This window comes from Oncorhynchus mykiss, chromosome 2 (assembly GCF_013265735.2).
Source record: "Oncorhynchus mykiss isolate Arlee chromosome 2, USDA_OmykA_1.1, whole genome shotgun sequence".
Taxonomy (NCBI): Eukaryota; Metazoa; Chordata; class Actinopteri; order Salmoniformes; family Salmonidae; genus Oncorhynchus; species Oncorhynchus mykiss.
In genome coordinates this window covers 102089447-102103619 of record NC_048566.1, presented here as the reverse complement: position 1 = coordinate 102103619, position 14173 = coordinate 102089447, and the positions used below count along the sequence as shown (strand labels likewise).

The following is a 14173-nucleotide window of genomic DNA, read 5'->3' as shown; positions in this document are numbered from 1 at the left end:
GGAAATAATGTGGAGGTTTTCCAAAGACATTGTTATTCAGAAAGGTTCTTTGCCAGTTTTTGCATTCCACAAGGATTATGTGGATTCCCCATTGGACCTGAAACACCAGCAATGATAAGAACCCTGAAGTATGCATGCAAATGAGTTTGGTCCATCTCTCTCCATAAACACGCCTTCCCTCCAAATGAGTCCAGTCCAGAATGATTTTCTGGATGGTGTCTGGGATGAACAGTTCAAAAGAAGCCTATGTTCTGCACATGAGTAACCGCCATCTGTGTCAGCCCTGGTTGCATTCTTTTCACATTGGTAGCCATGCGGTGTGGTTCATTCCTTGGGAAAGAAGACCATTCAATTTCAAAATATTTTGACATACATATTTCTCCTCCTGCAGGCTGCTGATGAGTTATTATTATTTCTAAGTGCTCTGAGCAGAGATTATTTTTACCTTACTGATTGATTGTGGTAAGGAGCCACACACGCAAAGCTATTCATTCGTTTTGTCCCTCCCCCAATTTGCATCTGGCTGGTGTAGTGTGTGTAGAACATACTTTTTTACAATGTATTGAAATAATGTAATGTAATAACATTGTGCAGGTTCCTCAGGGCATTGTGTAGTTTCACACACTACAAAGGGTAAAGAGTGCGAGAAAAGCGGGAGACAGGCATGTACTTGGTGCTGTGTTGAAACAGCAGGCCCAGGAAGGAGAGGAAGACAGAGTGAGGGCACACATTAAACCTTTTTGTTTCATTTTTACTTGTTTTCACCTAATCACTCAATTTCCACACTTGTATTACCCCGGTCACCACATATGTAATATAAATGTGTAGGGGGGTGCACAGTGTTATTTGACATGTTCTTCACAGAAAATGAGCCAAGGCCAATAAATTATTCATTGTATCATTTTTATTTTAGTAAACTTTTAAAATGGATCCCACATACCCGAACTCCACACAAGGGTTAAAGTTCTTGCTCACATCGGCTACGGAGAGTGTGATCACACAGTCATCCGGAACAGCTGGTGCTCTCATGCATGGTTCAGTGATGCTTACCTCGAAGCAATCATAAAAGGCATTTAGCCCATCTGGTAGGCTCGCGTCACTGTGCAGCTCGGAGCTGGGTTTCCCTTGCAAGTCCGTAATAGTTTGCAAGCCCTGCCACATCCTGCGAGTGTCAGAGCTGGTGTTGTAGGATTCAATCTTAGTCCTGTATTGATGCTTTGCCTGTTTGATGGTTCGTCTGAGGGCATAGCGGGATTTCTTACAAGCGTCCGGATTAGTGTCCTGCTCCTTGAAAGAGGCAGCTCTAGTCTTTAACTTGGTGCGGACGTTGCCTGTAATGCATGGCTTCTGGTTGGGATATGTACGCGCGGTCACTGTGGGTATGTCGTCGCTGTACTCATTGATGAAGCCGGTGACTGAGGTGGTGTACTCCTCAATGCCATTAGATGAATACCGGAACATATTCCAGTCTGTGCTAGCAAGACAGTCCTATAGCGTAGCATCCGCGTTATCTGACCACTTCCATATTGAGCAAGTCACTGGTACTTCCTACTTTAGTTTTTGCTTGTAAGCAGGAATCAGGAGGATATAATTATGGTCAGATGTGTCATATGGAGGGCGGGGGAGAGATTTGGATGCGTCTGTGTGTGGAGTAAACGTGGTCCTCAGTTTGCACATGTGCCATGCTGGTAGAAATGAGGTAAAACGCATTTAAGTTTGCTTGCATTAAAGTGTTACGGTGAGTGAATGAGGACCCAAAAGCGAACTAACTTAAACAGAGCTTCTTTAATAACCAAACATAGGTAGGCTCAGATAGACCGGCAGATTCCGACAGGACAGGACAAGGTTACAGCAAACATGACGATAGTCTGGCTCAGGCATGAAACACAACAAACAAGAATCCGACAAGGACAGGAACAAAAACAGAGAGAGATATAGGGGACTAATCAGAGGGAAAAGGGGAACAGGTGGGAGAAGGGGTGACGAGGTAGTCAAGAGGAGACAAGGAACAGCTGGGGGAAAGCGGGGGAGAAAAGGTAACCTAATACGACCAGCAGAGGGAGACAGGGTGAAAGGAAAGGACAGAAAGACACAACATGACAATACATGACAGTACCCCCCCACTCACCGAGCGCCTCCTGGCGCACTCGAGGAGGAAACCTGGCGGCAACGGAGGAAATCCTCGATCAGCGCACGGTCCACCACGTCCCGAGAGGGAACCCAACTCCTCTCCTCAGGACCGTACCCCTCCCAATCAACGAGGTACTGGTGACCACGGCCCCGAGGACGCATGTCCAAAATCCTGCGGACCCTGTAGATGGGTGCGCCCTCGACAAGGATGGGGGGGGGGGGGAGACGAGCGGGGGCGCGAAGAACGGGCTTAATACAGGAGACATGGAAGACCGGGTGGACGCGACGAAGGTATCGCGGAAGAAGAAGTCGAACTGCGACAGGATTAATGACCCGAGAAATACGGAACGGACCAATGAACCGCGGGGTCAACTTGCGAGAAGCCGTCTTAAGGGGAAGGTTCTGAGTGGAGAGCCAAACTCTCTGACCGCGACAATATCTAGGACTCTTAGTTCTACGCTTATTAGCAGCCCTCACAGTCTGCGTCCTATAACGGCAAAGTGCAGACCTGACCCTCTTCCAGGTGCGCTCGCAACGTTGGACAAAAGCCTGAGCGGAGGGGACGCTGGACTCGGCGAACTGAGATGAGAACAGCGGAGGCTGGTACCCGAGGCTACTCTGAAAAGGAGATAGCCCGGTCGCAGACGAAGGAAGCGAGTTGTGGGCGTATTCTGCCCAGGGGAGCTGTTCTGACCAAGACGCAGGGTTGCGAAAAGAAAGACTGCGTAAGATGCGACCAATAGTCTGATTGGCCCGTTCTGCTTGACCGTTAGACTGGGGGTGAAAGCCGGAAGAGAGACTGATGGAAGCCCCAATCAAACGGCAAAACTCCCTCCAAAATTGAGACGTGAATTGCGGACCTCTGTCCGAAACGACGTCTGACGGAAGGCCATGAATTCTGAAAACATTCTCGATGATGATTTGTGCCGTCTCTTTAGCAGAAGGAAGCTTAGCAAGGGGAATGAAATGAGCCGCCTTAGAGAACCTATCGACAACCGTAAGAATAACAGTCTTCCCCGCTGACGAAGGCAGTCCGGTGACAAAATCTAAGGCGATGTGAGACCACGGTCGAGAGGGAATGGGAAGCGGCCTGAGACGGCCGGCAGGAGGGGAGTTACCGGACTTAGTCTGCGCGCAGACCGAACAAGCAGCCACGAAACGACGCGTGTCATGCTCCCGGGTGGGCCACCAAAAACGCTGGCGAATGGAAGCAAGCGTACCCCGAACGCCAGGGTGGCCGGCTAACTTGGCAGAGTGAGCCCACTGAAGAACGGCCAGACGAGTAGGAACGGGAACGAAAAGAAGGTTCCTAGGACAAGCGCGCGGCGACGGAGTGTGAGTGAGCGCTTGCTTTACCTGCCTCTCAATTCCCCAGACAGTCAACCCGACAACACGCCCCTCAGGGAGAATCCCCTCGGGGTCAGTGGAGGCTACTGAAGAACTGAAGAGACGAGATAAAGCATCAGGCTTGGTGTTCTTAGAGCCCGGACGATAAGAAATCACGAACTCGAAACGAGCGAAAAACAGCGCCCAACGCGCCTGACGCGCATTAAGTCGTTTGGCAGAACGGATGTACTCAAGGTTCCTATGGTCAGTCCAAACGACAAAAGGAACGGTCGCCCCCTCCAACCACTGTCGCCATTCGCCTAGGGCTAACCGGATGGCGAGCAGTTCGCGGTTTCCCACATCATAGTTACGTTCCGACGGCGACAGGCGATGAGAAAAATACGCGCATGGGTGGACCTTGTCGTCAGAGAGGGAGCGCTGAGAAAGAATGGCTCCCACGCCCACCTCTGACGCGTCAACCTCGACAACGAACTGTCTAGAGACGTCAGGTGTAACAAGGATAGGAGCGGATGTAAAACGATTCTTGAGGAGATCAAAAGCTCCCTGGGCGGAAACGGACCACTTAAAGCACGTCTTGACAGAAGTAAGGGCTGTGAGAGGAGCTGCCACCTGACCGAAATTACGGATGAAACGACGATAGAAGTTCGCGAAGCCGAGAAAGCGCTGCAGCTCGACGCGTGACTTAGGGGCGGGCCAATCAATGACAGCTTGGACCTTAGCGGGATCCATCTTAATGCCTTCAGCGGAAATAACAGAACCGAGAAATGTGACGGAGGAGGCATGAAAAGTGCACTTCTCAGCCTTCACAAAAAGACAATTCTCTAAAAGGCGCTGGAGGACACGTCGAACGTGCTGAAGATGAATCTGGAGTGACGGTGAAAAAATCTGGATATCGTCAAGGTAAACGAAAACAAAGATGTTCAGCATGTCTCTCAGGACATCATTGACTAATGCCTGAAAGACAGCTGGAGCGTTAGCGAGGCCGAAAGGAAGAACCCGGTATTCAAAGTGCCCTAACGGAGTGTTAAACGCCGTCTTCCACTCGTCCCCCTCCCTGATGCGCACGAGATGGTAAGCGTTACGAAGGTCCAACTTAGTGAAAAACCTGGCTCCCTGCAGGATCTCGAAGGCTGAAGACATAAGAGGAAGCGGATAACAATTCTTAACTGTTATGTCATTCAGCCCTCGATAATCTATGCAGGGGCGCAGAGACCCGTCCTTCTTCTTGACAAAAAAAAAACCCCGCTCCGGCGGGAGAGGAGGAGGGGACTATGGTACCGGCGTCAAGAGCTACAGACAAATAATCCTCGAGAGCCTTACGTTCGGGAGCCGACAGAGAGTATAGTCTACCCCGGGGGGGAGTGGTTCCCGGAAGGAGATCAATACTACAATCATACGACCGGTGTGGAGGAAGAGAGGTGGCCCTGGACCGACTGAACACCGTGCGCAGATCGTGATATTCCTCCGGCACCCCTGTCAAATCACCAGGCTCCTCCTGTGAAGAAGAGACAGAGGAAACAGGAGGGATAGCAGACATTAAACATTTCACATGACAAGAGACGTTCCAGGAGAGGATAGAATTACTAGACCAATTAATGGAAGGATTATGACAAACTAGCCAGGGATGGCCCAAAACAACAGGTGTAAAAGGTGAACGAAAAATCAAAAAAGAAATGGTTTCGCTATGATTACCAGAAACAGTGAGGGTTAAAGGTAGCGTCTCACGCTGAATCCTGGGGAGAGGACTACCATCCAGGGCGAACAAGGCCGTGGACTCCCTTAACTGTCTGAGAGGAATGTCATGTTCCCGAGCCCAGGTCTCGTCCATAAAACAGCCCTCCGCCCCAGAGTCTATTAAGGCACTGCAGGAAGCTGACGAACCGGTCCAGCGTAGATGGACCGACAAGGTAGTGCAGGATCTTGAAGGAGAGACAGGAGTAGTAGCGCTCACCAGTAGCCCTCCGCTTACTGATGAGCTCTGGCTTTTACTGGACATGAAGTGACAAAATGACCAGCAGAACCGCAATAGAGACAGAGGCGGTTGGTGATTCTCCGTTCCCTCTCCTTAGTCGAGATACGGATACCTCCCAGCTGCATAGGCTCAGCTCCCGAGCCGGCAGAGGAAGATGGTAGTGATGCGGAGAGGGGGGCAACGGAGAACGCGAGCTCCTTTCCACGAGCTCGGTGACGAAGATCAACCCGTCGCTCAATGCGAATAGCGAGTTCAATCAGGGAATCCACGCTGGAAGGGACCTCCCGGGAGAGAATCTCATCCTTTACCTCTGCGCGGAGACCCTCCAGAAAACGAGCGAGCAAAGCCGGCTCGTTCCAGCCACTGGAGGCAGCAAGAGTGCGAAACTCAATAGAGTAGTCTGTTATGGATCGATTACCTTGACATAGGGAAGACAGGGCCCTGGAAGCCTCCTCCCCAAAAACAGATCGATCAAAAACCCGTATCATCTCCTCCTTAAAGTCCTGATACTGGTTAGTACACTCAGCCCTTGCCTCCCAGATTGCCGTGCCCCACTCACGAGCCCGTCCAATAAGGAGAGATATGACGTAGGCGACACGAGCAGTGCTCCTGGAGTAAGTGTTGGGCTGGAGAGAAAACACAATATCACACTGGGTGAGGAACGAGCGGCATTCAGTGGGCTCCCCAGAGTAACACGGCGGGTTATTGATTCTGGGCTCCGGAGATTCGAAAGCCCTGGAAGTGGCCGGTGGATCGAGGCGGAGATGGTGAACCTGTTCTGTGAGGTTGGAGACTTGGGTGGCCAGGGTCTCAACGGCATGTCGAGCAGCAGACAATTCCTGCTCGTGTCTGCCTAGCATCGCTCCCTGGATCTCGACGGCTGAGTGGAGAGGATCCGAAGTCGCTGGGTCCATTCTTGGTCGGATTCTTCTGTTACGGTGAGTGAATGAGGACCCAAAAGCGAACTAACTTAAACAGAGCTTCTTTAATAACCAAACATAGGTAGGCTCAGATAGACCGGCAGATTCCGACAGGACAGGACAAGGTTACAGCAAACATGACGATAGTCTGGCTCAGGCATGAAACACAACAAACAAGAGTCCGACAAGGACAGGAACAAAAACAGAGAGAGATATAGGGGACTAATCAGAGGGAAAAGGGGAACAGGTGGGAGAAGGGGTGACGAGGTAGTCAAGAGGAGACAAGGAACAGCTGGGGGAAAGCGGGGGAGAAAAGGTAACCTAATACGACCAGCAGAGGGAGACAGGGTGAAAGGAAAGGACAGAAAGACACAACATGACAATACATGACATAAAGTCCCTGGCCACTAGGAGCACCGCTTCTGGATGAGCATTGACTGTGGTCTTGGTGCCAGCGTACGTAAGTGGTGGTAGATAGACTGGTACAAAAAATATTGATGAAAACTCTCTTGATAGATGGTGTGGTCTACATCTTGTCATGAAGTACTCTATCTCAGGTTGGCAATACCTCAAGTGCTCAGGCTCTCAGTTTAAGGTTCAGGTCAAAAAACAACATCCAGGTCAGATACTGTATGTGAAAGTCTGATCATGTGAGTGAATAAATAAATGAGTGAATATTATATACGTTTTTCTTCATGATATTTGCTTATATGGAGACTAAGGGCTCTATTAATTTTGTTTCCCTGAAGTGTTACAGACTTCACAATTGAAATGTAAAGATCATTTAAGATTAAGCCGACATATGCGACGTTTACTGTGAATGCAGTCTCTGCTAATGTGGGATAATTGCCTTTAAATGTCAGTTAAAAAAATCATAGCAGGGACTGTTGGTCTTAACATGGTCAGCTTAAATAAGTCTGATATGAGAGGGCTGGAAAGTCTGCTGTGTCGGTCAAGGGAATTAAGGTATATTACTCCAAGGATACAGACATTGGTGATAGTGATATCACATCACTGTCTTTGTGAGACAGCTCTGCACTCTGGGGATGGACCGGGACAGGCTTGGGTATATTAGCATGAGCTGAGGAACCTCTGGGTGGATTAGGGAGATGGATCCTCTTTTCTATCTGTCTGGCTCAGTATGTAATATACTGTAGGTCAGGACTGCTCAGAGCAGGGCTGTCCAGGTTATTGCTACTGTGGATGGATGGGCTGAGGCCTGGCTGTTGGCAGACCAGGTGGTCCTGTGCTCTGATCTGTCCAGTCCAGATGTATGAAGGGAGGAGTGAGTCTCAGATGGATTATCTTCCCTGAGTTTTAAACCATTAATCACATCACTTAGTACAACTAAGGATCTGCTGCAGGTGCATAAATGGTGCCGCTGCACTGCCCTATCAGGCTGTCCATTGCTGACTTATCAACCTTTCAGGCTGGTTGCAGTTGACCTATCAGCCTATCAGACTGCTCCATACTGATCGATCAGTACTCTGCTGACTGTGAAGGCACTTAGGCTGATGGATTGTCAGTACTTTATACTGATTACATCAATAATTCCCCAGGGCAGCTGTCTAGGCCCTTTCCTTTTTTCAATCTTTACTAATGGTATGCAGATGATTCAACACTATACACGTCAGCTACTACAGTGAGTGAAATTACTGCAACACTTAACAGCTGCAGTTAGTTTCAGAGTGGTTGGCAAGGAATAGGGGTGGCAGGTAGCCTAGTGGTTAGAGCGTTGGACAATTTTTTAAATTAAAAATATATATATATATTTATCCGTTATTTTACCAGGTAAGTTGACTGAGAACACGTTCTCATTTACAGATGATAGTGATAGTAACTGAAAGGTTGCTAGATCGAACCCCCAAGCTGACAAGATAAAAATATGTAATTCTGCCCCTGAACAAGGCAGTTAACACACTGTTCCTAGGCTGTCATTGTAAATAAGATTTTTTTCTTAAGACTTGTCTAGTTAAATAAAGGTTAAATAAAAAGTTTGTCCTAAATATTTCTACAACTAAAAGCATTGTATTTGGGACAAATCATTCACTAAACCCTAAACCTCGACTAAACATTGTATTGAATAATGTGGAGCAAGCGGAGGTGACTAAATTGCTTGGAGTAACTCTGGATGGTCAAAACATATTGATACAACAGTAGGTAAGATGGGGAGAAGTCTGTCCATAATAAAGCGCTGCTCTCTTCTTAACAGCACTATTAACAAGGCAGGTCATACAGACCCTAATTTTGTTGCACCTGGACTACTGTTCAGTCATGTGGTCAGGTGCCACAAAAAAGGCCTTAGGAAAATTGTAGTTGGCTCAGCACAGGGCAGCAAGGCTGGCCCTTGGATGTACACAGAGTGCTGAAATTAATAATATGCATTTAATCTATCACGTCTCAAAATGGAGGAGAGACTGACTTCATCACTACTTGTTTTTGTAAGAAGTGTTGACATGCTGAATGCAGCGAGGTGTCTGTTTGAACTACTAGCACACAGCTCAGACACCCATGCATACCCCACAAGACATGCTACCAGAGGTCTGTTTGAACTACTAGCACACAGATCAGACACCCATGCATACCCCACAAGACATGCTACCAGAGGTCTGTTTGAACTAATAGCACACAGATCAGACACCCATGCATACCCCACAAGACATGCTACCAGAGGTCTGTTCACAATCACCAGAACAGACTATGGGAGGCGCACAGTACTACACAGAGCCATGACTACATGGAACTCTATTCCAGGTAACTGATGCAAGCAGTAGTATCAGATTTAAAAAAATACCTTATTTTATTTATTTTAACTTTTTTAACTAGGCAAGTCAGTTAAGAAGAAATTATTATTTACGATGACGGCCTAGGAACAGTGGGTTAACTGCCTCTTCAGGGCAGAACGACAGATTTGTGTGCAAAGCTGTCATAAAGGCAAAGGGTGGCTACTTTGAAGAATCTAAAATATAACATTTTAATTTGTTTAACACTTTTTTGGTTACTACATAATTCCGTATGTGTTTTCACTATTATTTTACAATGTAGAAAATAGTAAAAATAAGAAAAAGCCTTGAATGAGTAGGTGTTTCCAAACATTTGACTGGGACTGCACATTGCGGGGTGGCAGGGTAGCCTAGTGCTAAGAGTGTTGGACTGGTAACCGAAAGGTTGCAAGTTCAAATCCCTGAGCTGACAAGGTATAAATCTGCCGTTCTGCCCCTGATCAGTGTTAGGCTGTCATTGAAATTAAACATTTGTTCTTAACTGACTTGCCTAGTAAAATAATTGTTGTATGGTGGTATTATACATGTTATATTGTAGTGGTGTAATGATGTTTTGTCTTGTTTTATATGTAATGTAAGTGCCTTAATGTGTTTGAACCCTAGGAAGAGTAGATGCTGCCTTGGCATTGACTAATGGTGATCCCTAATAAATACAAATACAAAATACATGGACTTAAAAAGATCTACAGTGTAGATTAGAACCTTTCCACTCTAGTCGCGGGTTGTAAGCTCTACATTACTGGTGGTGATGAGATATGATTCACTCAGGGCTGGGAGATAAATCCTTACATTACTGGTGGTGATGAGATATGATTCACTCAGGGCTGGGAGATAGATCCTTACATTACTGGTGGTGATGAGATATGAATCACTCAGGGCTGGGAGATAAATCCTTACATTACTGGTGGTGATGAGATATGAATCACTCAGGGCTGGGAGGTAGAGCTGTATGAGTGATACACACAGGCCTGATTACATGATGAAAAACACGTGACATAATGACCAACCTGTTACTGCAACAGACAGATATGGGAGAGTTGTAGGGAACATGTTTATTCATAATACCAATGGAGGAAGTCCACAGATGAGGGAATGAATGGGTGAACACATTTTTCAACAGTACAATAGGTCCAATGCACCCATTTTATCTCAATTTCAAATCATTTCTGGGTAGCAATTAAGAACCTTTCTGTAATTGTTATCAATTAAAATTGTAAAAAATAAACAACAATATCTTCTTAGCAAAGAGCAATTTCTCAAGCAAGAATTTGGCTAGAACTGTCTGCAAGTGGTCTGAGTGAGGATGGGGTCATCTGAAAACTACATAGAGAGATTTGGAACTTTCTTTTTCATTTGTCTATTAACTCATTTATCACCTGGTGATGTTACCAGTTATGCCAAAACCACATCCCACCAAAACATGCAGACATTTCTTTATCATAATATTCACAATTTCACAGTATTATTCCAACCTTATAGTGTGGAAATATATATATCAAATAAAGGTACCATAGCAGCACCCACTCGTAGCACGCACTCCAGCAGGTATATCTCACCGGTCACCCCCAAAGCCAATTCTTCCTTTGGCCGCTTCTCCATCCAGTTCTCTGCTGCCAATGACTGGAACGAACTGCAAACATCTCTGATGCTGGAGATTCCCATCTCCCTCACTAGCTTTAAGCACCAGCTGTCAGAGCAGCTCACAGATCACTGGAAATGTATATATCTCATCTGTAAATAGCCTATCCAATCTACCTCATCCCCATACTGTATTTATTTATCTTGCTCCTTTACACCCCAGTATCTCTACTTGCACATTCATCTTCTGCACACGCTACCATTCCAGTGTTTAATTGCTATATTGTAATTACTTCGCCACCATGGCCTATTTATTGCCTTACCTCTCTTATCCTACCTCCTTTGCAGATGCTGTTTAAAGATTTTTCTACTGTATAATTGACTGTATGTTTGTTTTACTCCATGTGTAACTTCTGTGTTGCTATATGTGTCGAACTGCTTTGCTTTATCTTGGCCAGGTCGCAGTTGTAAATGAGAACTTGTTCTCAACTAGCCTACCTGGTTAAATAAAGGTGAAATAAAAAAGATAAACCACGTTTTTGACAGCAACTGGGCCTTTAAAGTAAATATTTTAAGTACATTGAGTTCAATGATGTATATTTTTTATGTAATCCAATGTAATTAGTTATATACATGTATTTTATGTCATTGAATTTAATTAGCTAAAAAGTAGATCCTATTTGAGTTATTCCTCTACTCACCAGCTCCTTCTTCTTCATGCACTCCATGACCATGAGCAGGATCTGCTGTGATTGGCTCTTACTATAGTTGAAGGTCTTCTGTATGGTCACCAGTAGCTGGTCCCTCACGTCGTCAGTTATCAGACTTTAGAAGGAGGGAGTGATTTAGTAGTAGTACAGGACAAAGAAGAATGAGAACAAGAAGAAGAAATGAAGAATTGATTGAAGAAGAAAGACTAGAAGCAGTAGATAGACAGGTCTATCCTCACCCTCCCTCCTCGCAGTATTTGTGAGCGAAGGACATGATGTCCGATGCCCTCCCGCTGCCATCACAGACCACCACGGGGACGGGAGGTTCCTCCTTCAGACTCTCCAGGGTGATGGAGATGACATTAGGACCTCCCTCTACTATCAGACACACCAACGGGACCCCCTGGCCAAGGCCTGCAACACACAGTAACACACACAAAATGAAATGAAATGAATTATCACAGTGAAATATTATAATGTTTGTTAATGTGCCAATTATTTGCATAGGGGATGGTTTACCAACTGGCGATTTCATACAAAAATAAAATGTCATTCAAAAACGTAATTCATACAACACAAGAATGGATATTGGCATCCCGGCAACATAACTACAGGATGGCCATCTTGGTCAGAGAATGGTTCATTTGATCATCTCTTTGAGGTTTGGCCAGACCATCAGTGTTGGGGGGGTTGAAGTCAGAGGTGAAAGCTGAGCATCCCTTTGCTGTCCCTGCCTTATCACAATCTCCAGGCATAGGATGACAAAGGGAAACCCACAGGTCACAGAGAATAACACGCTCCAGGACTCCACATTGGGGAAGAATGGTGGCGGAGGGGAGGGCTGCCGTTCTACGGGCTCCTAACCAACTGTACTATTTTGTGTGTTTTTTCACATTGTTTGTAACTTATTTTGTACATGTTGCAGCAATCGTCTCTTATGACCAAAAAGAGCTTCTGGATATCACAACAGTGATTACTCACCTCGAACTGGACGAAGATTTTTTCTTGGCTGAATGACGAAACAGATAATATACAGTTGGCTTGGTTTTCCATGCATAGGCAGGACAGAACAGTTACGTCTGGTAGACGAGGGGTGGGGGAGTGTGTCTATTTGTCAGTAATAGCTGGTGCGTGATGTCTAATACTAAAGAGATCTCCAGGTATTAATCACCTGAGGTAGAGTATCTCATGAGTAACTGTAGACCACACTATCTACCAAGAGAGTTTTCATGTACAGTGCCTTGCGAAAGTATTCGGCCCCCTTGAACTTTGCGACCTTTTGCCACATTTCAGGCTTCAAACATAAAGATATAAAACTGTATTTTTTTGTGAAGAATCAACAACAAGTTGGACACAATCATGAAGTGGAACGACATTTATTGGATATTTCAAACTTTTTTAACAAATCAGAAACTGAAAAATTGGGCGTGCAAAATTATTCAGCCCCTTTACTTTCAGTGCAGCAAACTCTCTCCAGAAGTTCAGTGAGGATCTCTGAATGATCCAATGTTGACCTAAATGACTAATGATGATAAATACAATCCACCTGTGTGTAATCAAGTCTCCGTATAAATGCACCTGCACTGTGATAGTCTCAGAGGTCCGTTAAAAGCGCAGAGAGCATCATGAAGAACAAGGAACACACCAGGCAGGTCCGAGATACTGTTGTGAAGAAGTTTAAAGCCGGATTTGGATACAAAAAGATTTCCCAAGCTTTAAACATCCCAAGGAGCACTGTGCAAGCGATAATATTGAAATGGAAGTATCAGACCACTGCAAATCTACCAAGACCTGGCCGTCCCTCTAAACTTTCAGCTCATACAAGGAGAAGACTGATCAGAGATGCAGCCAAGAGGCCCATGATCACTCTGGATGAACTGCAGAGATCTACAGCTGAGGTGGGAGACTCTGTCCATAGGACAACAATCAGTTGTATATTGCACAAATCTGGCCTTTATGGAAGAGTGGCAAGAAGAAAGCCATTTCTTAAAGATATCCATAAAAAGAGTTGTTTAAAGTTTGCCACAAGCCACCTGGGAGACACACCAAACATGTGGAAGAAGGTGCTCTGGTCAGATGAAACCAAAATTGAACTTTTTGGCAACAATGCAAAACGTTATGTTTGGCGTAAAAGCAACACAGCTCATCACCCTGAACACACCATCCCCACTGTCAAACATGGTGGTGGCAGCATCATGGTTTGGGCCTGCTTTTCTTCAGCAGGGACAGGGAAGATGGTTAGAATTGATGGGAAGATGGATGGAGCCAAATACAGGACCATTCTGGAAGAAAACCTGGTCTTTGTGGGCCATACTCAGCCTTGTCTCAGGATGGTAAGTTGGTGGTTGAAGATATCCCTCTAGTTGTGTGGGGGCTGTGCTTTGGCAAAGTGGGTGGGGTTATATCCTTCCTGTTTGGCCCTGTCCGGGGGTGTCCTCGGATGGGACCACAGTGTCTCCTGACACCTCCTGTCTCAGCCTCCAGTATTTATGCTGCAGTAGTTTATGTGTCGGGGGGTAGGGTCAGTTTGTTATATCTGGAGTACTTCTCCTGTCCTATTCGGTGTCCTGTGTGAATCTAAGTGTGCGTTCTCTAATTCTCTCCTTCTCTCTTTCTTTCTCTCTCTCGGAGGACCTGAGCCCTAGGACCATGCCCCAGGACTACCTGACATGATGACTCCTTGCTGTCCCCAGTCCACCTGGCCGTGCTGCTGCTCCAGTTTCAACTGTTCTG

At 46.1% G+C, this 14173-nt stretch overlaps 1 protein-coding gene across 1 annotated transcript in view; it reads right to left on the bottom strand.

Annotated features, from left to right (window-relative positions):
* LOC110502669 (transient receptor potential cation channel subfamily M member 1) overlaps positions 1-14173 on the bottom strand; it is a 129784-nt gene that overhangs the window by 64202 nt on the left and 51409 nt on the right. Inside the window, 2 exon segments of the mRNA XM_036934561.1 lie at positions 11432-11555; positions 11680-11854. Of these exon segments, the coding sequence (XP_036790456.1) occupies positions 11432-11555; positions 11680-11854 (299 nt within the window).